At 29.7% G+C, this 26,107-nt stretch overlaps 1 protein-coding gene across 1 annotated transcript in view; it reads left to right on the top strand.

Annotated features, from left to right (window-relative positions):
* The window catches only part of LOC148279007 (limbic system-associated membrane protein-like), an 82,372-nt gene that overhangs the window by 10,066 nt on the left and 46,199 nt on the right, over window positions 1–26,107 (top strand). The window contains exons 3-4 of the mRNA XM_088230577.1: window positions 8,152–8,232; window positions 14,045–14,128. Of these exons, the coding sequence (XP_088086703.1) occupies window positions 8,152–8,232; window positions 14,045–14,128 (165 nt within the window). The remainder of the gene's footprint in view (window positions 1–8,151; window positions 8,233–14,044; window positions 14,129–26,107) is intronic.

A 26,107-nucleotide genomic window follows, 5' to 3' on the forward strand; every position in this document is an offset into this window, starting at 1 on the left:
ATAAAAGCTTTTTCTTATTTAAGTTTTGATTTTAAAATAAATAAAACAACTTTGTTTTTAACCACTAATTTTTATTATATATATATTTTTTCTACCAACCGGTTTCAAATCAAACCAGCTTCTTCGTCAAGGTTTACGTAACAAATGAATTAATTCCTATTTATAAATACTACACGTGGACCTAATAAATCAAGTCTTATTTTCCTTACAATGGTGGTAATTTAATATCAAAATTTTCAAAGCTAGACAGGAGATGATTAAAATAAATAATGTTTATTTGGTAACTCATTTTTTTATGAATCACTTTTTAATTTCTAAGATTTCTAAGTTGTCTAACTTTAATATTTTATTTTTAACATAAATTACTTTTAATCCAGTGTCTTTATTGAAGTGATGGTTATTTTCTAACAGATGATTTGCGAATTCAGAGAAATTATTATTATTTAAGCATCTTAAGATTTCTTTTACTCTGGTAATAAAGTTTCTTTTAGTTTTTCCAATGTAGGTTGAATGACAATCATTACTTTTTAATTTGTATATCCCAGATATATTATATTTATGAACTTAGTCTTTGTGATTTTTTTAACAATGTTCCTATATAAGTTGTGTAGAAAGCCGGTTTAATGTTTGATGGTAGGGATTTAGATAATTGTTTTGAAAAAATGTCATTTATAAAAAAAATCCGCCTCCATTGTTAAAGTGGGATTGTTTATTTACTGTGTTAAAGAATAATAAAAAAAATGGTTAAAAACAAAGTTGTTCTATTTATTTTATAATCATGAATAACCACACATTTAGTGCTTCAAATATAAACTTTATAAGTTATGATTTATTAATAATTATGCTACCTTGATTAGAATTTGTAAATTGTATTGGATTTTTTTCTGGCGTACAGATTAATAAAACAAAATTGTTACCTGATAAAAAAATATACCTTTTCAACTGTGATATAAGTTAGTTATTAAGTACATTATAGATAATAAAGAATGAGCCCTGTTTAAAAAAATAAAAGTTAAGAATTTGAGACATGTAAGAAATAAAAAAATTATAATTCAAATGTTTATCAATGCGTTTAAAGAAAATAGTAAAAATGGTTTAATTTTTCAAAATATTTATTTGTACATGTTAAATATTGTAGAAAATACAAAACATGATAATGAGCATGTGTACATATAAAGAGACGTATAACTTATATTAAATATTGACATGCAATTTAGCAGACAATTTAAGCAGATTTTGAACTTTATTACTAACTTTTAAATGATTTTAATTTAATATGATTGTTTCTATCCTAAGGGAGAGAAAGACATATATATATATTTTAAAATTAAAAATAAAAAATGTTTTGAATAATTGTTATTTTATCTATTGGCAACTCTTAGTTTTTTATTTTCTCGGAGTGAGTTTTCTGTTTGTCTGAATAATACAAACCATCCATTCCATTCCATTACATAACAAACCTTGTTTTACGTTAATGTGACTGAACATTTTCAAATAAAATATTCTAATTTGTCTAAAAACGAAGTTTGTATATTTACATGGTTCACCAACAGGCACTACATTACATAGGCTTATGAAACGTTTGAACGGACTGTACGTACGTGTAAATTATAAAACAAAAATATCAATTTACTGCTATCCTAATAATCTAAATATGTTTTATTTTACCAAGAAGTTGTCTGTCAACATAAACCCATATTATAATTGTCGCATGCAATAAAAGCTGTGTTGTACACAATAAATTTTAAGACGTTTAAACGGAAAATATCAATTTTATTAAAATTCCTTGATGTTTTTGCTTTAATTTGCTTACACATCTGTATTCTTTACTTCACTGCTCCGATGTATGAAGCTTATAAGACCAAAAAAAGTCATATAAAACTACTTTTCGAAAAGTTTGAAAACTGTTAAGGAAAATTGTGTCATTTTCACTATTTATTAATGTTATCTGTGGTTTTGGTGACAATATTTTACATGAAAGATTTTTTAAATATATTTTGATCACTCGTTTGATTGATTCAATAAGGATTATTTAGAATCACTTACTTTTACATTTTGATCCTTACCTAATTTTTTGTGTGGTCATTTTATGTTATGTTTAAAATGAGTTAAAAAGTTTGTTTGCTTAATATTGTCTCCATCTAAAATAATTATTTGTTAAGGTACCTTTAATAAAAATAAATAACAGAATTTTAAAAAATTAACATGAAGTTTTTCGGTCTCAAAAGATTACCAATGAAGTAAAATAACGTTTTAAGTACAACAAAAGATATATTGTGAGCCGCAAAGGGCTAAAATCTCTAAACGCTGATAATCATAACGACCAATTTAATGTGATTCAAATGCACACCCCCTTTTTAAATTTTATTGAACTGGTTTGTTGAAAAATTCAAATAAACTACTTATATATTTCGGCATAACATTTCAAATTTAATCATTTAAAAAAATTAATGCATGTATTACAATTCAAATTTAATGTCGAAAGGATTTTAAAGATAAACGTTAAATTGTGAAGAAAATGCAGTATAAATAAAACGAGATATGATAAGAAGAAGAAAATATTCTAGGTTTACATTATGGAATTATTCTAGTAATTGATATAAGTAGCACCAAAACCGTAATCGAAATGCTGGGGACTTCTCAATCCAAAGAAATTCCGATCGATTTTACAATTTCGCATAAATTTTCACGTCGCTTTTCCTTAAAAGCGAACGGGGGTAAGTTTTGTGCATTCAAAGATCCCAATATACGGGGGATTTTCTTTTAGATTGAAATACGCGGTGAGATGTAATATTACTGAACACGGCTTTTCCATTGAAACAAGAAAACGCCTTAGGAAGGGTGGTTTTGGGCGCGCTATTTTACTTTTAGGTCAGATGATGAGTTGACATTTACTTTGCTTGTTTTATATATTTTTGATAAAAAATATTTTTACTGTGTTTTCTTTTGAACGTGTCCAGAGGGAAAAATAATGACAAATTTATGTGTGATATTGAACCAGAATTATCTCCTAGTGTTGAAAATTTGATTATTACTTTCAGATAAACATTTTTGAAAGGTAAATCAAGTTTAAAAAAATCCACTGTTGGTGCATTCTCCTACCTATTAATTGTTTTAAAAAGAGAAACAGTCCACCATATTATTATATGTATATTTTTTTTAAATACAGTTTAAAGACAGACCAGCAAAGTTTCAAAATAAAAATCATACATATTATTAAATTGTGTTATAACAGAAGGGTGTGTTTATGTGTATTTGTATGAGAAGAAGTGTAGATGTGTGTTTATGTGTATTTGTGTGGGAGTAAGTGTTCAGGAGTGTGCATCATTAAATCTTAAGTGAAATTGTATCGCAGCCAGAAACAATAAGTCTAAATTTTTTTTAAATAAATTCAGGGGTACGTTAAATATATCAAAAGATGAAAAAAAACATAAGAAAGCTTTACTTCAATATTTCATGCCTGGTATTACAAATTTGCAGACAAGAAGAAACATTACTTTACTCATTATGACCTTTACACTTCTGAACGGTTTAATTTATAATCTCAACATTTTGGAGCGCATGAAATTACATACACCGTGAAACTACTGAAGAACTAGGCAACACAGACCACAACACAACACAACACAAGTCATCCGCATTTGTGGACACCACAGCCGACGTGGATCATACTGCACTCCACAATCACAGACCTTGTCATCTCTCTACAGAAAACTCCACTTCTATTGATTATATTTGTACCTAATCACCTCTGTCTCAGTTTGTTGAGCGCTTTCTACGTAGGAAAGTCCAAACTATGCGCGTTGTTCGTGCTTTTGGATGGCGTTATTCAGAACCTAGCGTTAAGTTGCTATCTCTATATATCGTTTCTGCATTTTTCTTCAGAGGTCGATTGTGACTTGGAGAAATCATTTTCTCGATTCCAGTATCAAAATAGCAATTGTATGGTTGTAAATTGTGTATCTGGGTCGTGGTTCCATGTGCGACTCGCGGTGTCCGCTGTTTTATTTTTCCTGATGTGTCATGAAGCAGTTCCTATTATAGGCTAAAGTTTGTGCACGGCTTAAGGCAACCAAACACCAGTCGCGTAGTGTCATTTACAGCAATATTTTTGTATTTGGCATGTGCTGACGTTTGCCAAACTGGACAGACATACTCTATTTAAGAGATTTATTACACAGATCGAAGGCAGAGGTGCAAAGTTCATGTGGAGATGCTCCGCAAGATGAACCAATGAGCTTTCGTAATATCAGTAATATCACAATTAATTTACAGTTGATGGTGCTTGTGAGAAGAATAATTGGTCTGATTAACAGCCTACCAAGAGATTTGTATCTTTTCATGCTAGAATTTCCAGTTTTAGGCTCTTCCTCTCTTACTCTGTGTATCATTATGTGTATTAATGATTAAGTTGTGTTTAATTTTTACTGTTAATAGAGATTCCATGTTCATTGCTCTATTATGAACCTTTTTAGCTTCAGGTGTGCACATGTAAACTTAAAATAAACATGTTTTATTCGTAAAAAAAGAACATCTCTATTATGTTCATAATGTAGTACATGGTCTCTAGCACAAAATGTCCCATTTTTCACGAGTCGCCTAACAAGCAACTTGAATGTACGCCATTAAAGCATATTCGCACGCTTAGAACAGACTTCTAACCATCCCTCCCCTTTGTACAGAAAAGGGTAAGTTCTGACGATGGACCATTATTCAGTGAAGTATTTTTTCTTAACATTTTAGTGAATAAAGCGACAAAGCAACATTTGATTCACTTGAATTGTTTCGTACAAACGTTGATGTTAATATAGACGCGACTACGGTTTTCATTTAAAAAGATGATAACAAAGGAAAAATATAAATTTAATACATGAAAACAAAATCCTTATTTAATATTCAAATAAAAACTGTTACATTCATTATCATACAAATAAAATAATTAAAGCACTGTGTTAGGTTTATTTTACTTTTATTTATATTTTCACCAGAAAAAACGGTGTTTGTATGGTTATGTCGGTCATGGTAAAATCCGATCACTGGTGAAAATCAAAAATAAAAGTGGAATTAAACTAATGGCAGTAATTTGTTGTTATAATTAAAATGTAGTTCCGCCAAAAAGTGTCAGTAGAGAAACTCAATTTATTTATTTAAACACTTTATGTACATATACAGTTAACATTAATTTGCATAAAGGTGAGCAATTTCTTCCCACCTACCCAAACCGTTCAATTTGGTAAAATCAGTGTAATATGAACATATTGTTGGTTTATAATTAAGTTAAGGATAATAACAAAATATTGATAAACATATTAACTTTTTAAAATACAAAAAATAAATATAATTTCATTAATAAAGGAATCAACTTTACCGGGATTCAATCCCGAGACTTTGTTAGAGCGCTAACCACCTGATTCTTTTCAATTGAATCGAATCACTCACCTAAGAGGGCGATCACTGTGAGATGTTTATACAGTTATCTTCAATTGTCTATAAAGTTAAATCGAATTTTCTGTACTAAAATTCATATATTTACTAACAATATTTTCAGTTTGTCCAAATTTTTGTAGACAATGACCGGATTCAAAATATTGTTGATCAATCCACCTGGTCCATGAAAAAGTATAAAAATCGAAAAAATAAGATTTTCAGGCGTTGCCTAGTGTGTAGGTGAAATAATTCAATAAGATGAATCTCACCCGCATTAATAAAGGTTTCAGCTTTTTAACTTTACAAACAATAACAGATGAAAGAATTTAAGGAATAAAGATGTTCAAATATGGGCAGAATGGTGAATGTTACACAGTGTGTAAAGTGGCCACTTAAACCAGCTAATGACAGGTCATAAGTCCTGTTAATGCCTGGACTTATCTTAAATGTTCTTCATCTTGGTTATAATATTTCCATATATTTTTATTTATAACAGGTTCAATTATAGGTTAAGTAGGTACTAAATAAAATATTTTCAATTAGTAAACCAATATGTACAATTACATTTAGATCGATTTTACATTATAGACAATCGCACGATAATTCTATTAAGTTCTCATTGTAATTGGGCCCTCGTTCGTAAATACCCGCCGCCATTTGGGATGCTTCGGCATCACTCGGAAATACGTCTCACGTTCAAGATGTTTTGGAATTACTCAGTTTTGGAACGCTTAATGTTGAGACACAATGAAGTACTGTTCATCGATAAGCATAAAATAAACTGTGGCCTTGATTCTCCAATTCCGTCTTTGTCGTATTGTTAACTGAAGACAAGATTTAGACTTTTTTGGTTTAAGTTTGCAACGATTTAAACGAACATTTAATAATTCGTTCAGAACTTTTTTTTTATTCCCCTTATGTTTTTCAATGCTTTTTTTATTATATTTTAAAGTTTTTATCTGTTTCTATATCTGTACTTAAAAGCTGTAATGCTGGAAATCACATTTGGTAAATTGTTCAGGAGAGCGCGAGTGGTTTGAAGTTGTAAAACTGTTTCAAATTTATCTCTCCAAGTAAAAACACAATTTTTTGCTGTTTTTTTTAATAAATTCATTTCATAATTGAATGAATTGTATTCATGCCTAATTTCCATTAAAAAAAATAACCACCGATTAATATATAACGTAGTTACATATTAAATGACAAACGTTTTTCAGAAACGAATATAGAAGTCTAGGCATTTGCAGGGTTTGTCTTGGGCTGGTTTAAATGGCTCCTTTACACATTGTGTAACATTCGCCATTCTGACCTTATTTAAACATCTATGTTATTTTAATTCAGCCATCTATTGATGTTTGTAAAATCAAAGAGCTGAATCTTTTATTGATTCGGGTGATTTTCTGACTTAATTATTCACCTACATACTGAACAACGCCTGAAATTTTTTTCAAATTTTATACATCTTGAACTAGTGGCCACTTAAACCAGCCAACGACAGGTCATAAGCCTCGTAAATGCCTAGACTTTTATATTCCCTTATGTGAAATGTTCTTTATCTCTGTTGTAATGTATTAATATTAATAACTCGCAAGGGGACTTCATCCCGCTTGGTCCAAAAAATATTGATAGAATAAGAATGTGGATGATATAACCTCTTAATTCGTTTCTTTTTATCTGGGAGAGCTCTTCCTATCTTTATTACAACATGGAATGTATCTTTGTTCTAGTAACAAGAAAATCTTTTTAATACCCATTAACTGGTCTGATTTCGTTCCTCGTTCCTCCTCGTTTACGATTGTAGCTGCTCGATTATGTGATAATCTACCCACTAATGTCAGAGACGCACCTTCTTTATTTACATTTAAATCAAGATTGAAATTTCACTTTCTAAATATTTTTTTTTCCATTTTCTTTCTTTTCTTCCTACCCTCTTTCCTCGTTTCATAGTAAAGTGTCAATTTTTAGTTTATTTTTATTTCAAATCGTGATATTCTGTATTAATATCGAGAACATGTGCACAATGTCCATTTACTTCTTATTTTCTCAAACTTGATGATTTGGACGAGAAATTTAGAAAAAAATACCAACTTTTAATGTATACCGGCTTCAAGATATACTCGTCTCTTTATCAGGACACTCACCACTAGAGAATGCCCTGATAAAGTGTTGACATTAAAAGGTGGTAAGTGGTTGAATACAAATATTTACTTACATTTATTAAAATGTTTCACTGTGGTCAAACATTTTAATAAATGTGCAGAAAATGCTTTGAACATCAATAATAAATTAAATAAATCAATTGTCGGCCTAGGGATGTAATGGTCAGCGCGTTTGCCTACCATGCAAGAGGTCTAGGATTCGATTCCTGACATGCTTAAAATGAAATATTTATTTAAAAGGATGTTTTTACACTAGAATATTTTAGTTGCTTGACTGGTACCTGAAGCGTTAGACTGATCATCTTCCCTTCATGTAAGAATTTTTTTGAGATAAGCTGCAATTGGTATACTTATACAACGCTCTATGCATCGTTAGGTGGGGAAAGAGAATGAAGATCATGAAATAAATAAAATAAATTATTGAATCAAAAATCTATTCAAGAAAAGGCACAGATATTTTCTTGCTAGTTTTTTTGCATCTTCCCCCTGGATACCTTTGTACCTACATGTGTAGATTGTAGATATATGAATTCTTGTATTTATAATTATTTTTCTTTTTTCAAAGCAAGTCTCGTGGATCCGACGAAGGGACTGGCACATTTTGTCGTCTGGAGTCTTTACTTTCACAAATGACGAAAGATTTCAGGTAAGAAAAGTTTTCTCTCTCCTTACATCACGGTCTGATTACTTTTTACAATATTTTTGTAACCCACCCGATTCTTTGATTTTTTATTCAAATACCTGGTGATGATTACTTCTTGGTCAAAAATGTAGATAATACGTCCACCTCTAAAGTCTCAAAGAATCTTTTACGAATAAAAAATATAATTTAGGAAATACGTGAATTAGATTGAAATTTAGAGTTTATAAAATCAATTTTATTGCAAAATAATGTTGAAAAAAAACGTAGTGTAAAAATAAGACGCATTTGCTGACTTTAAAACTTAAGTAAGTGGTTCTACTGTAGCTCTTACTCTTAGTGAAAAGAGAAACGAAAGCAATGGAGTTAAAATTTTGAATTTTAATTGTAAAATTGCAGTTGATGAAAATTAAATTGTAATAAGTCAATCGTTTACTGAAAAAATAACTATATTTAAGTCAATCGAAGCCAAAAAGACCAACTTGAGAGGTTAAAAGGCCATTAAAAAACGAAGAAGAAGCCGAAAAGACGACGCTTTGTCTTTAAATTGGGTTTTGGGTATATGAAGAGAGTGTAAAATAAAATCAATTCAATTTTTTTAGATGAATGGATGGAAAATTAATTGATAACAGAGCAACTAATGACGACATTAGACGAGAGTGAAAATTTGAGACACGTATAATTGATAAGACTAAGAAATGGTTAATAATATGGTTTGGTCCTGTTAAACGAATGTGTGTCAGAAAAACGTTTAAACTGATATATATATATAGCAGGAATAAATGGTAACATAGGACTAGGATGCCCAAAAAAGACGTGAGACGATTAGATAAAACAAAATCTCAAATCTGGAAATGTCAAAAGCAAACAAAAGGGCATGTTTAACGAGATGCACAAATGTTGAATGTACGTCAGGATTGACCTATGAGGCAATCCATTGCCTCTGCTTTCTCGTACGGGAAAATGACAAATAGTATTGCAATAAAATTTCAATTCATTTTTTGATCGTCACTAATTTGAAATTAATATGTTCGTAGATATTTTTATTGACTGCTACCATAGTCATGGGAAAAAATGACAATAAACTTGCAGTAAAATGGGCTGAGTCATGGAAATAAGAGAGTTGAATTCAGGTTTAAGTTCAGTGTCGAAATACGGGTCGTTTACTGGCTAAAAATTAAAAGTATATTTACGCAATACAAAATAAAATAACATAAGTGTTAGACATTGAATTGAACGAAAATAATCCTAGCAGCTTCACTAGAATTTTCAAAAAAAATATTTGTAACTTTATTTATAAACCGTTCATTTTTCAAAAATAATACATAATTCTGTTTTCATACTCTGTTGTTGATAATAATATTTTTTACATCTTTTAAACAGTTTGTCTAGAGTCTTTTGTTAAGTTTTTTCTGGTAGTTTATAGTATAATTTCAGACCCTGATTTGTTAGTCTCGATTGTCTTTGACTCGTTTTGGAATATTATACTGATATTAGTTTGATTTTCTTGTATTATGTCCATGTTTTATACTTTTTTTCTAGTTTTAGTTCTTTGTCTACAATGATGTCAGTGGCTTATGAATCAATTTTAAAAATTTTGTTTGAAAAAGTTCATTTACATTTAATTGTTTATTTTTTTAAAGAGTTCTTTAGTTGGTGTTAGATAAAGGAGGTCATAAACTAGCTTCAATATTTTATTTTGCTGTCGTTGTAGTCTGTTGATTTCATTTTGGTTTCTTGTTCCCCATAGCTGTTGCATATAACATATTTTAGATTTTACATAAGCTTCATATGAAAACACTTGTTCTAAAGTTTCGTTTACTATAAATTTAAACTTTTATAACAAATTATAATAACAATAATAGTTTCATATTATTATAAAAATGAAAAAAATACAAAAATATATAAACTTAAAACATTAAATAAAAATCGTTTTTTTTTTCAATTAAGATTTTAAAGTAAATTCCTTTTCTGACAAAAATAAGTTTTTTAGTATGAGCAAAACCGATAGAAAGACCTTCGGTTTTTTGGTATGTAAACGGAGTGCTTTCACTGCAGTTTTTAGCAATTTTCAATGTCAATCTTACAAGTTTTCTCTTTTTTTATAACAAAGTAAGATGGTTTTTTCTATCGCGTGTTAATCGCAATGTTAGAAGTTGGGTCACATGAAAATCCGGATTTTATTTTACACCGGACATTTGATTCCTCCCAAAATGATCACCTGGGCTTGGGGCTGCCATAAACAATAAAAATCGTTCGAATTTCAAATTTCCTCCCTTCTCGTTTGTGACATAAAATATCAGAGGGAAAAATAAAGGAAGGTTCACTCTGATAAAACTGTTCTCCAGTACACAATTTAAGCAAAGTGAGATCATTGTTAGTTGTGATTCATGAATAAATTTACCTTTATAGTATTTCTAGTCCCTTGGCTTTAAAATAACCAAAAGAAGATTAAAGTAACCTCAAGGAAACGTAAAATAAAACGTTTTTATTACAAACTTGTGGTCGATATTATACTAGCTCGTATTTTTATATTCATTTATTTATTTTAAATATAATTTTAAGGGATGCATCGATGGTCGTTTCAGAGGATTTGATATCAATATTTATGGAAAAGTATCGGATTAGTGAATTTTTAAAAAAGGCGTTAACTATGAATAAAAGGCGAACGAAGAAGATGAACAGAAAGAGAACGTAATTTATAATATTGATGTTTTTTGTTGATATTTCTTAATAAAACTCCATAGTTAATGATGATAATAAAGTTATAAATAAACTTACCAATGAAACTTCTTGGTTTATTTTTACTTTTTATTATTTTGACCAACGAGCGTATTTCCCTAAGTAGGCATCTTCAAGACTGTTGAATTGTTTACAACATTTACAGTTTTTTTCTATTCATAACATATTTTGAAGATTAGATCAAATAAGTATTTTAACAGGGGACTGAAACATAAATATTTACAACTAGTTTGCTTAACAGCTCATTTTGGGAGTTTTTGGACCGAAATTGGGATTAAACTTTTATGATTTAAAATGTGAGAAAGTAACACACGGCGAAATACAACAGAGTGGAAAATACACATTTTAACAGATAAAGTTAGAATAATACTTCATTTTTGACAGGAAAGTTTACATACCTATAGATAAATGACGAAATATTTTAAGATACATACTTAGATTATACATTGTTGATGAAATTAAGTTATTCATTTTGATAATTAATTTTATGGTTATTATATTGTTTTAGTAGTAAATAATTCAATCAAAAGAAGCGTAGTTATAATTAAATTAATGGTTTAAGTAAAAGAGAGTTCGATAATTCCAATTGCTGGTTAGTTATTACTGCATTAAGTTTAATTCTATTAATTTCTAATGATTCTAATTTATTAATTTATTTTAAGTGTGTTGCAAAATAAGATTTGTCATTTTTTAATCTATAGGAGGCAATATGTTCTTTGAGTCTTATTTAAAACTAAACCAAAAAGTTTCATTGATAAGTTTATTTATAATTTTATCATAATCATTAACGTTATTTATGATAAATGGGCTAAACTCGGCAATTATTTGCTATTGATAGATTTAAGTATACAGTCGTTGCTTGATTAAATGAACACAATCGAAAGTTTGAAATCATTTATTGGATATTAGATATGTATATATGGTACGTTATTATTTTAGTGGTTCATGTTTAATTTGTATGTATATATTTAGGTGGTTCATGCTTAATTTTTATATATTTATTCATCAACGGTTTAAATAACCTCTTTGAAAAAAATGTTTTACCGAAAATACAGCAATAAACAATATATTTATAATGACATACATAAAATGAAATATTAACTTTAACAGTTTAATTATAACTAAAAGATTAAGTGAAAACAAAAAAAATCATTAACAAAAAAGTAAAAAAGAGACTAACTCCTGTTGGTAAAAAATAACAGTTTAGAAGTTTAAAAATCTTGTGGTATGAATAAAAACATAACTTAGTAAAGTTAAGAGTGGTTTAAAATTAAAATAACGTGGTAAGTATTTAACTTGGTTATAATACAATGACACTTTTTAATTATTAGTATTATTTCCGAAAATTCTTGTTTTTTTTCTCGAAAATAAACAGGTCATTGATTTTGCAATAAACAAGCTTTGTCAGAAAAATGTCGACTTATCAGACTAGAGAATGAAAAATATGCCGGGGAATGTGCATGTTCAATTCTTATTTATTATGAATTTCATTTACCAAGGGATATGAACCCTTACTATTCCACATTTAAGACAATTGGCTCATGGCGTCAGCATACGATTCCTTTCGTCTGGGTTGGATCGCGAACTGTGTACGCTGAATATTAACCTCAAAACGACAAATTAACGTTCAATAGTCCCGCATCTTTGGTATTATATGGAAATTGTAGTGTTGTATAGGCGTATGCTTTAAAAAATGACTTTTGTTATATTCATGTTTATCTTGATAAGGAGGTTGGTCTTAACATTAAAAAGTTTCTCTGCGCAATACAAAGGTACATTTTATAATATTTACTATGTAAAGTTTCAAACATTGGCACATATTCAAATTGAAATTAATTTTAAATACTATTTAATTATTATTTTTTTGAAGTAACATAAACCACGCGAGTTTTAATTTAACTCTTATATATCTTATAGTTGACAAATGGGTACTAGTGGCATGGCCACAGTGAAGAGCGTTTGTGTCTGCAACGCGGGCGCGACCCCGGTGCCCGCGCGCGGCCGCCGCGCGTGATTTAACCGCTTGGTTTGCTGGGAAGTCAAACCAGTTTGAATAAAAAAAAATATATATTCTTTTGATTTTTCAGCTGGGGACTGTATGTATTATTTACCATGAATATTATGTAATTCGCCGCTTTTTTTTTTTGCCTTTTTGACTATGGAATAATCTACCCACTAAAATCAAGGACGCCCCCTCTTTATTTACATTCAAATTACGTATAAAATGTCGCTTTATAAACATTTGATTTTTTCATTTCTCTTCCTTCTTTCCTTCTCATTCTCCTTCTTTTCTTTATAGTAAAGTGTAAATTTTTAGTAAATATTTGTTTCTATTTTGAAAAAACTGAAAATATACCTACTATTTATTTTCTCAAACTGATCAGTTTGAGTAGGTAAGGAGAAATTTTCTTAAGGCATCGTCAATATGCCCACTCTTATAATGATTATTAAATAATAATATATGTGGTCTTCAGCCTTTCAGTAAATGTTCTATACCAAAATAAATGTTTACCTTATAAGCATCATAAACCACTTTAAACCTGTAAAATAATTCACTCCGAGGTTCCAAAAACGTTTCACATAATATTATCTTTGTTAAATAATAATGTATCGTTTTTAAATTCATTAACAATTGCAATAGTATTGCAAGCACGGAGATAGCCATTTTTGAGGACTGATGTGTTCACAAGATGGGTTTTATACATATGTATAATTATAAATGTTAACAATAATTTTATTTCAATTACTCACATAATAAATTTGTTTTTTTAACTCATATTGTATTGTTTTTTCACTAAAAAAAAACCATGATTATATATATCCCGGCCCTTCATTATGTATTAATTCCTCGCGATTCCATCATACAACCGTGACCCCGATTTAACCAATAACTCGACCCGGTCTTACCTCATAACCTAGTCTTACCTCAGATTTTCTTACCTGATTTTTCAATATTATATTACACTCATTGCACCTATCTCTATCTTAAGTATTATTTTCCCACCATTGGTGTTAAAAATCTATCGTTATATTCATTACATTTTCAGTTACCTTAATGTGTATCATTTATTTCCAGATCCTTCATGGTGACAGTTCAGAAGATTGGACGTTGCAAATTAAATATGTTCAGAAAAGAGACAATGGGACTTACGTCTGTCAGGTGAGTCATTTGTCAACCTTAGTAATATTGTTTGTAAACGATATGTGAAACAAATATAATTTATTTTTGGATTTCTTTATTTTTATAATGACAAAATTTTTGAAGGTTTTATTTGACTTATACCGAAAATTTTATTAGACGTCAATCTTTATAAAATAAATCTATACTTGACGTCAAAACCATTGTTTTTTATTATCATTGACATTACTTATATTACAATTGATATTTGAAGAACTAAATATCATCGTTTTTCTGGCACAAGTTAAGCACACTAGAAATTATCGAAAAATGAGATTGATTCATAACTCATAAATATGTTGTATTTTAGGTACACAAAAAAAATGTTCTGTAATATTCCGCTTGTGGTTTTATTTAAATTGTTGATTTGAGATGAACTTTAAAATTTAAAAGTACAATATGGCACAATTAGTGAAATGCAAGTTAACAACTTGTGCCAGAAACCTAACGATATAAATAGTCAAATAATTTTAATATTACTATTAATACATAACATCGTTTATACGAAAATAAACTTTCAGTAACATTATATTCTAAATAAATAAAAACAAGAATGTATTTATTTGACTCATTTCTTCAGGTAGTTGTATAGTTTTATTTATTTTTTTCCTCATTAGTAATCTTGTTGATAAAGTATGTATGACATTGTTGGTCAAATTTAACATATTTGTATTTTTTTTTAAATGTAATTATTTTATGGTTGAAAATTAAATTGCGTTATTCAATTTGTTGCTTCACTGTAAGAATTTATTTATAATATAAGCATTTTTTCTTCACTGAAATAAAATATACGGGTTTCGAGTATTACCGACTCAAAATGTTTTTAAACGAGTGAATATACACAATATTTTTACACAATATCGTATATTATATATTTTTAAATAACAGCTTAAACAATTATCATTTAAACAATAACTTATATAGAAAAAAAATTTCACATGAATAAATATCATTTTAAATTAAGGTGTATTTTTTAAAAAGTTGAAAAACAACCCTAGAAAATCAAATCAAGTAATGGTATAGCGTAGTTCGAACCACGGGAGATAGCATTATTTTCAATATTTTAACTCTTTAATTAAATAATAATATTTTATACAACAAATACAAACGTATACCACTTTTGATAAAATAAACTTTTAAAATAACACAATTTAATCCAAAACCTGCTTTCTTAAGACAAGTAAGATAAACAAGCGGACCGCCGCGCCGCGACTCCACCAATGCAAGGTAATTTACGTATTTACGCAGTACCACATCCCGCAACCTATTTAAAAAAAATACTATTTAAACCAACGTGTGTTCATGTGACATTAAATTAAAATTTCGTTAGAATTATCCCGGCGCGCTGCCGCTGGCCGTGTGTCAAAACTCAAATATAAATTTATATGGAATAACAATGTTCTTTTTTTTTTAAATGCATTAAGAGTGTTACTTAATTTATTTTATTTGGGATGATGAAACAGTTTTTTAATAAAATGTGTATAACAGGCGCACGAAACATGACAGAAAATACATTTTTGCTAGTTTTTAGGTCGTTCCTGAATTTATCTCATATGGGAGTTTTTAAAATTTAAAATTTCAGTAGCTGATATTTATCTAACTGTCTGCATGTATCAAATAACTAGTTCAATTATCAGTAATGTTGCTTCTGTTGGAATGATGCAAGGTGATGTTTCTAATATAATATGACCCTTATGGCGAACGATGATTGTCATTAAAAGTGACCAAAATTTTGTTCCACCTAGCAATTTTTCCTTTTATTATGATTTATTAAAATTTTCAATCGTTTTGAGGTTGTCACTTTTTTTTAAAAAGCGTTTTAGAAATATGAGAAAGAAATAAGTAAATTTTGAAGTCGGATTAAATTCCGACATAACTGCAAGTTTAATAAAACGAACGCCTCGATGCAAAAATAATGTCGTAAGGTTCTGTCCTATTGACATATAAGAGTATCTAGGCGTTAGAAAGTTACCACTGTAAAAAAAAAATAGTTTTTATATTTTTTATATCTGTTTTACAATCTTTCGTATCAAGAATCGACCTTGTACTACCTCAGTACTGCCTCATTAGACAAATGCAGACGATTGTTAAGCATATTGTTTTGGCAATGGTTAAAAGTCATTTTTAAAAATCATATATAATCAAGCTTATTTTGCTTCAATTGGGATTTATTAGAGTTTATAATCGTTTAAAAGGGGCACTTTTTATCACAGAAGCCTATTTAATATATAAATAAGAACTATTTTATATGTTGATGACTTAAAGAACGCGAACTAATTGTTTGCGGTCATTCATTGGCTTGTTTCAATCATATTATGATGTCGATTTGACAAGTAGGTAGAACATACCGAGGTAAGATACAGATGTTTCAGAAGTAAAGTACAACGTCTTGATATATGCCGATGAAGGATAGCGTTCATAATCGAGGCACAGGTCCGCCGACCGAACACCCGATCTTTCGCGTGTGCCCGATAATAGTAAATCAATGCATTCAAATGTATTGGCGTTCCACCGCGTATGGCGCTAGTTAGCAGTCAGGCAATGTATTTCTCTTCCTCGTGACGCTCATTCCCTCGAAGTGTTGTTGTGCGATTCGGGGTTTTTGAGATATTTCAATTGCCAAACTTGCCTCTTTATTCGACTAGTCCCGTCTCACCCAACTAATGAAATTCGTAGTGGGGGTATTTTATATTCAGAAGAGAACTTCCTTAAGTCTCTGAAATATGATTCAAGCAGTAATCGAACTACAAGAACTAGGCTAAGGATTACAAACTTTGAATACAACGGATGCTCTGTGAATACAATAATGCTTGTGTCATTGGTTGTCACGTTCTTCAAAAAGTATTTCCTTGTTTCGTAAGTTGATTTTACTATCGTCTTGTGTCATTTTAATAAAATGTATACAAAATTACGTTTTGTATTTTTTACCCTTTAAGCAATCTTGTTTGCATCTTAACGTAAAGAAAACATCTGAAATTTTGTTTGAAAATTTATGAGAAAACGCAGTTTTCAACCCTAAAAGTACCAAAAAAATAAGAATACTATCTCACAAGAATAAATACCGCAAGTAGATAGCGTTTTTGCCTACGTAGAATGAGGTCTCGGGTTCCATTCCTCGCAAGGTTGACATGAAATCGAGTAAAATGTGTTTTTTCGCCGAAATATTTATTTTATATATAAACGTAGGTGTTATGGCTAGCTGTTAAATTGACGAAAATATTGTCCCTGTCAAGAAAAGATAAATTTATTCAACTCATACACAATAATTGCATTTTTTAATTGATTTGAATGTCTCGCCGATAAATGGCGGGGTCGTTTTAAAAGTAAACGGAAACGGAATTAGACAGTTTTTGGTGTTCTCAGACTTGTGCTTCAAGGCTGCATTTTTGATGATTTATCATCGCGGCATTGCGCCTCACAAAACCACAGAAATCAACGCATTGAAGTGATCAACAAAATACGGATCGTAGTTGACGCCATAGAATATTTTAGGGTCACTTTTTCTTTATTTTTTTTGGAATCACAGAATAATTTGTCATGTTGAACTGCTGGCAATAATTATTACATGTCATTTTTTTATTAAATATGAACGCATCGTTTAAAATAAAAAGTAAAATAAGATTAAATATACTATTTATACGAACCGGAATTTATCTTAAAGTAGGCAAAACAGTTAATTTTACAGTGTGTTAATAGGCCATTTAAACAAGCCAGTGACAGGTCATAAACCCTGAATATTCCTAAACTTCCATTTTTTTTCTTATTTTGTTCTCGAAAATATGTATCATCTCTGTTGCAATAATTGACTTTTTTTTATTTATTTAACTTTTGTGCATACATATTTGTACATTGGCAGGCTTATACCCGAATAATATTTAAACAATGTTTTGAGTATGTCCAAACGCTTGCAGACTGGCTGGATTTTCTCCCTAGGAAATTATTCATAAGTAAATTTGTTGCAACAGAGAGGGAAAACATTTTTGTAAAGGGAATATGGAAGCTTAGGCATTTACAGGGCTTATGTGGATGTTCAAACATAGGCAGAATGGTGAATGTCACTTAACCCACTTAAACCAGTCAATGACAGGTCATAAGCCCTGTAAATGCATAGACTCCCATATTCCCTTATCAAAAATGTTTTCCCTCTCTGTTGCAACAAATTTAAATAATATTGTTTCCAACCAACCAATAAAATTAAATATGTTATTTATATAATTTTAGTTTCAACACATGTGCGAAAATAAATTCAGTAAAAAAGACTCAGAAATCATCATCATTTATCGTTTTCTCACCCGCGCGTAGTGGTGCATAGGGAACTGTGTTGGTACACTAACCGCGGCGTAGCTAGATTTTTTTATTACATGATAGTAAGATGATCGGTCCAACACAATTCCTCGTAGAGCTGAACTTCCCCAGAGTTAATCGCAGAGGACATTATTCATCATCATCCATCCCCTTTTTGACCCAGTTTCTATTTTTGACACAGTTTATTTATTTTTTTATTATTATAACTAACGGCCGTAGCCAATTTGAACAAAATTAAAGTTAAATATAAAGTTTAATTTTATAAAGAAAACATATTTAATTGTAATGGTCAAATTCAGTAAAAGTAATGTGATTTATTATATAAATAAAACACGAGTGATACTTTAATCCACAAATTCGGAATATCCAGTGACCGGTTTCATCGCTTTCGCGACATCTTCGAGACTGGTATCTTTATTAAAAAGTTAAATGTATTTATACAGAACAGAGGTGAGGATACATAATTCAAAGGTATATGTAAGTAAATTAAATAAAGTTATTTTTATCTTAAGGATCATTATCGACAAATTTTCTATGGGTTAACTAATGAATGGATATAATGTTATTTTAATGAGTGTAAGTATTTTATTTTATTGTTGGTGTCCCATCCTTCGTGAGTGTTGTTTTGTAAATAATGATTTCTGAAAAACAAAGGGTAAAAAGTCATTAGTAAAATTATATTACAATGGGTAGATAAACGTTATAATAAAATTATATTACAATTATATTACCGAAGATGTCGCGAAAGCGATGAAACCGGTCACTGGATATTCCAAATTTGTGGATTAAAGTATCACTCGTGTTTTATTTATATAATAAATTACAATGAACTTCCATCAAGAATTTTCACTTACAAACTTAAATGTTTTAAAGTAATGTGAAGTAAAAAAAGAATAAAAGATTTATAGTAAAACAGTGAAGTATACAAGGAAAGTAGTAAAAAAGATATGCATTTTAGGTTTGTAAATTTTACATAGGCACACATTATGAGGCACTGAAATCCAGCAAAAATAAAAATAAATACACCTTTATTATGAGTATATTATACAAACAGACTGAACCTCTGGTTCATCGGTTATTGTTGCGAAGTCAGTAGTACTTACTTCCTATGTACAACCGAATGAGCATGAACCCATCTAGGTAGCAAGTATGACTGCTTGTGTATATAATGTTTCAGGGGTCTCAAACTAATTTAAACTAAACTTTTTGCACCCAGTTGTGCATAGGGCACTGCATTTGTAAACCAAATGCGGCGTATTTTGATCATCGGTTACATGAAGGAAATGTGATCTGTCCCACGCTTCAGGAATGTCAATTCTTGTGACCATGAAATATTGCAGTGTTAAACAATTTTGAAAATCAATATTTCTCGTTGAGCCTGCCAGAAATCAAACCCGAGACATTTAGCGCGGTAGGCAGATGCGCCAACAACTACACTACGAGGACGATTTATTTTTTCAGTCTAGAAATCCAACCGTCCATTCGCTCTGTAGCAGCAAGACGTATTGGGATACTTATTTTACATAACCCTTGAGGTGATTTCCACTAAAAAATAAGTTTCATAAATTATCTGTAATAATGATAATTTGGGCTCTTTTCTTTTGACCATCAAGACAACAATTTGCTAATTCTATATAGGTGTATTTCACAGCTAGGCAAACGTATCGGATTTCTAATGATGATAACTGAAATTATTTAAAACAATAACATTGCTTAGTGCTTTAAAAGTTATAAATCTTACAGAAATGTTAGACAGTATTCACGAGATCATGAATATATATTAATTTCGTATGTCTTTGAGAGAATCTTTAAGACTTCGTTAGAAGCATTCGTTTCAAATATCTTTCGCTTGAATCAAATATTCAAAATACTCGAGCGTCTCTCCCTTTGAATATACGAGATATGAAGGTTTTGACCGAGTAGATAAATCGTTAGTATATTCCTTTGTGAGTTTGTTCCTCCTGGCGCAGAAAAGGGTATGTTTGTGTATTTCATTGAAATCAGTCTACGTTTCGATTAAATTATAACTGATCATTATTCTAGCGAATAACTGGTTTTAAGATAACAGACTTGAAAAGACAAACGCATTCCACTTTTTGTTTGATATTATATTGTCACCGTATAAAAGTTTTAATTTTTAAAATGTGTATGTTAATACATCATATTATTGCACGAAATTGGCAGTTTACTATGTCGCAGTAAACCGACAGACTCTAATGTATGGAATTGAAAATACTGTAACGTAAGTGTGCTAAAAGGTGTAAAACACTTGGCAACTGTAAAATTATATGCAACATCAACATATTACAACAGAGATGAAGAACATTTTAAAGAAGGCAATATTGAAGTCTTGGTATCTTACTAGGTAACATTCACCATTCTGCTCATATTTGAACATCTTTATTACTTGGATTCTATCATCTGTTCATGTTTGTAAGGTGAAAGAGCTGAAACTTTTATTTATGTGAGTGAGATTCACCGAATTGAATTATTTCACCTACATACTAGGCAACGCCTGAAATTTATATTTTTTCAATTTCTATACTTCTTTATGGACCAGGTGGATTTATCAATAATATTTTGAGTTTTTCCAAATTTTTGTAGTCTTTGTCTATCTCAAAATATTATTATATGCAATAGGTACATAATGCAAAGCTAAGATAAGCATTTATTACGGAATTTTCCCTTTATTCAAATATACACAAAACGTAAGATCCATTTACTCGAGTTCCTACTTACCGAAATTAAAAACGGCCAAGTTTATATTTTAATTACTGGTATTTCTAAGTTTGTCTTTTTTCAGCTTATGTTAGTGTTCGGCATTACCCAGAAAAGTTCGCTTTTTAAGTTTCACAATGACTTCTGGCAAATTTGTTTATTTTGAAGCGGATTCCGACCGCCTTTTAAAATTGAAATTCATTCATGTTTGAAATATTAAATTAAACTAATTTAATTGAATAAACAAATAACATTTTAAGATAAAAACAAGTTTTACGAGTTTCGTCAGTTGATTATCATTTGAAACCCATATTTCTTTCAAATAAATTTTAAATATTATTTCAAATAAAAAAAACTTAAAAAAATACCACAATTTTTGCTGTTATTCATTTTGAGAACATATTTTTTTTAATGTTTTAACAGAAATTAATTCAGGTTTGAAAGAGTTAAAAAACGAATAATGCGTTGGTTTAGACATCTAGAGCGAATGGACAGCAAGAGGTAGACTGAAAACTTTTATGATTTGAATGCTAATGGATCTAAAAAGCAAAAAGCATTTGAGAAGGCCATGGCATCACTTTATCCATTGTCAAAAAATCAATAGTGAGAATAATTAACGTGAGTCTTAAAGAAGTTGTGTAAAAAAAATATGTCTGTATAATATATAATGTGACCAGCCGTTGGCATATGAAAATATTGTGCATTAAAACTTATCGACGAAAATCTTCAATAGGGGGTGTCTTTCTCTTGTATATGAAAAGTTATTGTTTTTAAAAAAGCATTTTATTTTAGTGAGAGTTTTATCTCTTATACTTATAAAGAAATCATTGCATTTTATTAAAATCGTGATGCTTAAAAAAATCTGCCTTAACTGTTATTGGATCATTTTCACCATTGCATCATCATCATAAACAGCAAAGCAACATGGTAAATTCCGATTTAACTGTAAAAACGTCCCTTTAAGTGCATATTATTGATAATATTTCTACTTAAACCGCTCACAATATCATTTTTTTATCAATCTTTCATAAATTCTTAGAAAAACAACCTCAAACATGTCCTTGTGCTGTGTTCGGAACTACTTGAGTCGGTGCATTGAATCACCGCCGCGTGCCGCCTCTCCGGGCGCCAGACGCCATCGCGCTGTCATTGTCAATCTGCGATTCCATTCTTTGGTTGACCATCGCTGTACTAGTTATTACATATAAAACTAGTAGTAAAACGTTTTAATAATACCTCGAGATGCCAAATCTCGCTGTCATTGTCAGTCTGCGTTTCCATTCTTTGGTTGACTATCGCTGTGATAGTAATAATACGTACTGTTTGTGTGCCAAAATCTGCTTTCCTTGTTTTGTTTTCGTTATTTCGTTATAATTTTATTTTCTGTTACTTTTTTTATATTTGTTCACATACGTTTGCTTAGTATTCAAAGTGATGTATCATTTTTATTTTTTTGTATTCTTTCAAGTGTTGTGAAATCATTTTGTCCTTTTTTATATTTCGAATTTAACCTAGTGAAATCATCGTCTTGACAACAGACGGGAGACAACATTATGTCAGTGATAAATTGTTTTATCCTAAGAAGAATCTCCATTTTCCCTTTTCACAATATTCTTTACTCTTGAGAAGACCTTCGTTTGTACTGTTATTGTTTTAATACACGGAAATATTAATCATACCGAACAATGATAAATTCATTTTGTTTCCTGACAATTTATTTTTCTCTTCAATTCAATTTTGAGTTAATATCCTACAAAAGTCTGCGTTCTGAAATTATTTGTAGACTGAAATGAATTAATGTTTTTTTTTTAGGATATCGATGTCGATTAAACTTCTTACAAAATATTTTTGATGAAATATTACAATAATGATATATTTTTTTAGAAGTTCTCATTTTCATTTCTGTACCATGTTTAACAAAAAGTGTGATTTGTATCAAATAAATGAATTACAATCATTACGTTTAGTGTTGTGTGCTAGAAGAAAGTAATTAAGATAAAATATTTGAGCGCAAGATTGGACCTATCTTCAATACTATGGTGATTTTGTCATATTTTATGAAATTGTACACTATTGGGGATAAATCTTTTGAAAATGGCTGTATAAAGTATATCCATCTTTAGGCATATTGAGTTTTGTATTTGTATCACCGGATTTTTCAGCGTTTTATTGTTTAAGATATGCTATGGTAAAAATGAAACCATAAAGCATTATTGTATTCTATTCTTTGAAGTAGGTATCAGTGCAATATAAGCTTTTGAGGTCACTGCAATATGCAAATATATCTGTACCTTAAAGCTGAAATGCTGGAAGTCACATTTGGTTTATTGTTCAAGAGAGCGGTTTGAAGTTAAATACCTATTTTAAATGTATCTTTTCAAGTAAAAACACAATTTATTGCTATTTTTTAGATTAATGGGCTTTTAATGAGAATATTTATAAATATTATTATTATTAATAATTATGCTTTATTAAGTCAGTTCATAACATCTTAAGAACTAATATAAAATTTTAATAACTTTACAATTTTTTTATCAAAATTTCTCAATAACATATTTTTTCAAATTTATTTGAAATATTTCGATCATTTTTACCTCCTTTATTTCTTCAGGTCACTCATTGTTCAGTTTCAATCCCTTGCACAATGAGTTTTGAGATTTTGTTTTTCTCCTCATTGATTTTCTTATCTTTTTTTTTTTATTTAAGAAAAAAAAAATTAAATTATGGACTATCAAACAACTATAGAACTTCTATGTTTTTGTTCTAACCGCACGGCCCGCGCCCTAATTCCTCATCGGACTTTCAAAAAGTAATGTAGAATATTGAATAAAAAATAATGTATCTATAAAACTTTCTTTAAGTAAAAACATTTAATTACGTGCCATTTATTATTTACAAAAATAACTGGTAAATAAAAATTTAATGACATGATATTAATAGCAATGAAACAGTAATTGAAAGTTAACAGTGTGCAAAAAAATGCAAAGTAAAATAATGAAGTTAACTGAAAAAAAAAATACATAATGGTTAAATATGGTAAATTAGTACAACAACACTGAATCTTGTACAAAATCCCTCGCTGCGTCAGAGGTAGTTTGTTATAAAAATTGTGGAATTTATTCAGTATCCACTGCTTTAATTACAGCAAACTGTTTTATTTGTTAAAAGCGTTAGTATTATTACTGCACTACTGGTGTTTTAGGACAAGCTATTTTAATAGTGGTATACCGGAGGACTCCAATGTTTTTAGCATAAATAGAATCTAAATATATGTACAAAATGACATTTATTACTCAATTTTTTTAAAAATGTAACTTTTAGCCTTTTTACTTTGAGGTACAGATATATTATTGTCATTTTTAGCACATATCATTATAAATAATTTAGTATTTTAGATTATATTTTAAAATATCTCGACTTACACATGCGGTAACACTGCGTTACATCATCGGTTGTAAAGGTAGTTTTTAGCAGTCTTTTAAGGGTAAAGCATAATTAAATTACAAAATCACATGTAACATAGAAGGTCCTGTCTAGACACAGAAATATCCCAGCTAGTGGGGATATGAAACAATTAACATATGTGCATTATAAAACTGTGAAATAAATCAATAATAAAAAAATAAATAAAAAAAAACCAATACGTATTTATAAAAAAACCTGAAAAATACTTCACCTTACGCATAGTTAAACTTCTGAGTGCTTTTTTTTTTTGTATTGGAAAATTAAAATAAATGGATCTTTATTATTATAATTATGGATATTTCACTATGTGCACACTGTACCATTTTAGTAAAAAATACCTCAAGGACGCTGTACAATAAATATCCTAACTCGCCTTGAAGCTTTATAGCGCCTAGGCCATCTGGATTCTAGTTCCTCGTTTCCAATTATGATAACAATTTATGACAGAAGGGGGCTAGATTACACAACGTCTTGCAGCTACAGAACGCATAAAAATATAAAAAAAAGCACATCATGACTACACTAACCAGACGAGAACATAACATTACTATACCTTACGAAATGTCTTGTATGACTCTGGCGAGTTTTTAAAAATTACAAATCAATTTAACCAAAAAAATATATGAAAAATGAGTTGATATTTTCCAATATTTTCCTTGAGTAATTTAAAAAAAAAACATTTCGTTATCCAAATGACTTGTTCTTCAAATAATTCAGAGTACTAAATATTATCCAACAGTATATATTGAGAACGGTAGTGGTTACACACATAAATAGAGACATTTACCCAAGCGTCAACCACAACTATAATACAAGATACTCTAATAGGGATCTGATACTAAGTTAAGGGGTCAACACTGTTCTGGCATCGAGACAACACTATTACGTAGGCAAAAAGGTCCATAACCTTTTGCCAGAATCGTGGAAAGCTGGGAGTGTTGTCAAGTTACGGAAGGTGTTGACCTCGCTCTTTCATGACATTGGTCGTAGGGAGTCAGAAAAGTTGATGCATGCCACGGATAGGAGATTCTTAATGGATGTCGAAAATAAAAAAATAAAATAACGAATATTTTTTTATAAATATTAACAAATTACAACAGGGATGGAGAATACCTTAAACAATTGAATATGGAAGTTTAGGCATTTACAGGGCTTATGACCTGTCATTGGCTGGTTTAAGTGGCCACTTTACACACTGTGTAACATTCACCATTTTGCCTATGTTTGAGCATCCAAATTGTTATTTGGTAATCTTAATGACTCCCGAGGGGATGAAATCCAGTCTTTTGTCTACGAACATTTGGACAAACTCAAATATTGTAAAATGTCTATGTTTTTATGAATGTGTGTATGTGTATGCACATGGATGTGTGTACGTGTGTGTGTATGTACATGTGTATATAATGTATATATGTGTATATATATATATATATGTGTGTATATATGTCTATGTCTGTATGTATATGTATCAAA

The sequence above is a fragment of the Micrasema longulum genome, unplaced genomic scaffold (assembly GCF_059751315.1).
Source record: "Micrasema longulum isolate JH-2025_06_02 unplaced genomic scaffold, ASM5975131v1 h1tg000786l, whole genome shotgun sequence".
Lineage (NCBI taxonomy): Eukaryota > Metazoa > Arthropoda > Insecta > Trichoptera > Brachycentridae > Micrasema > Micrasema longulum.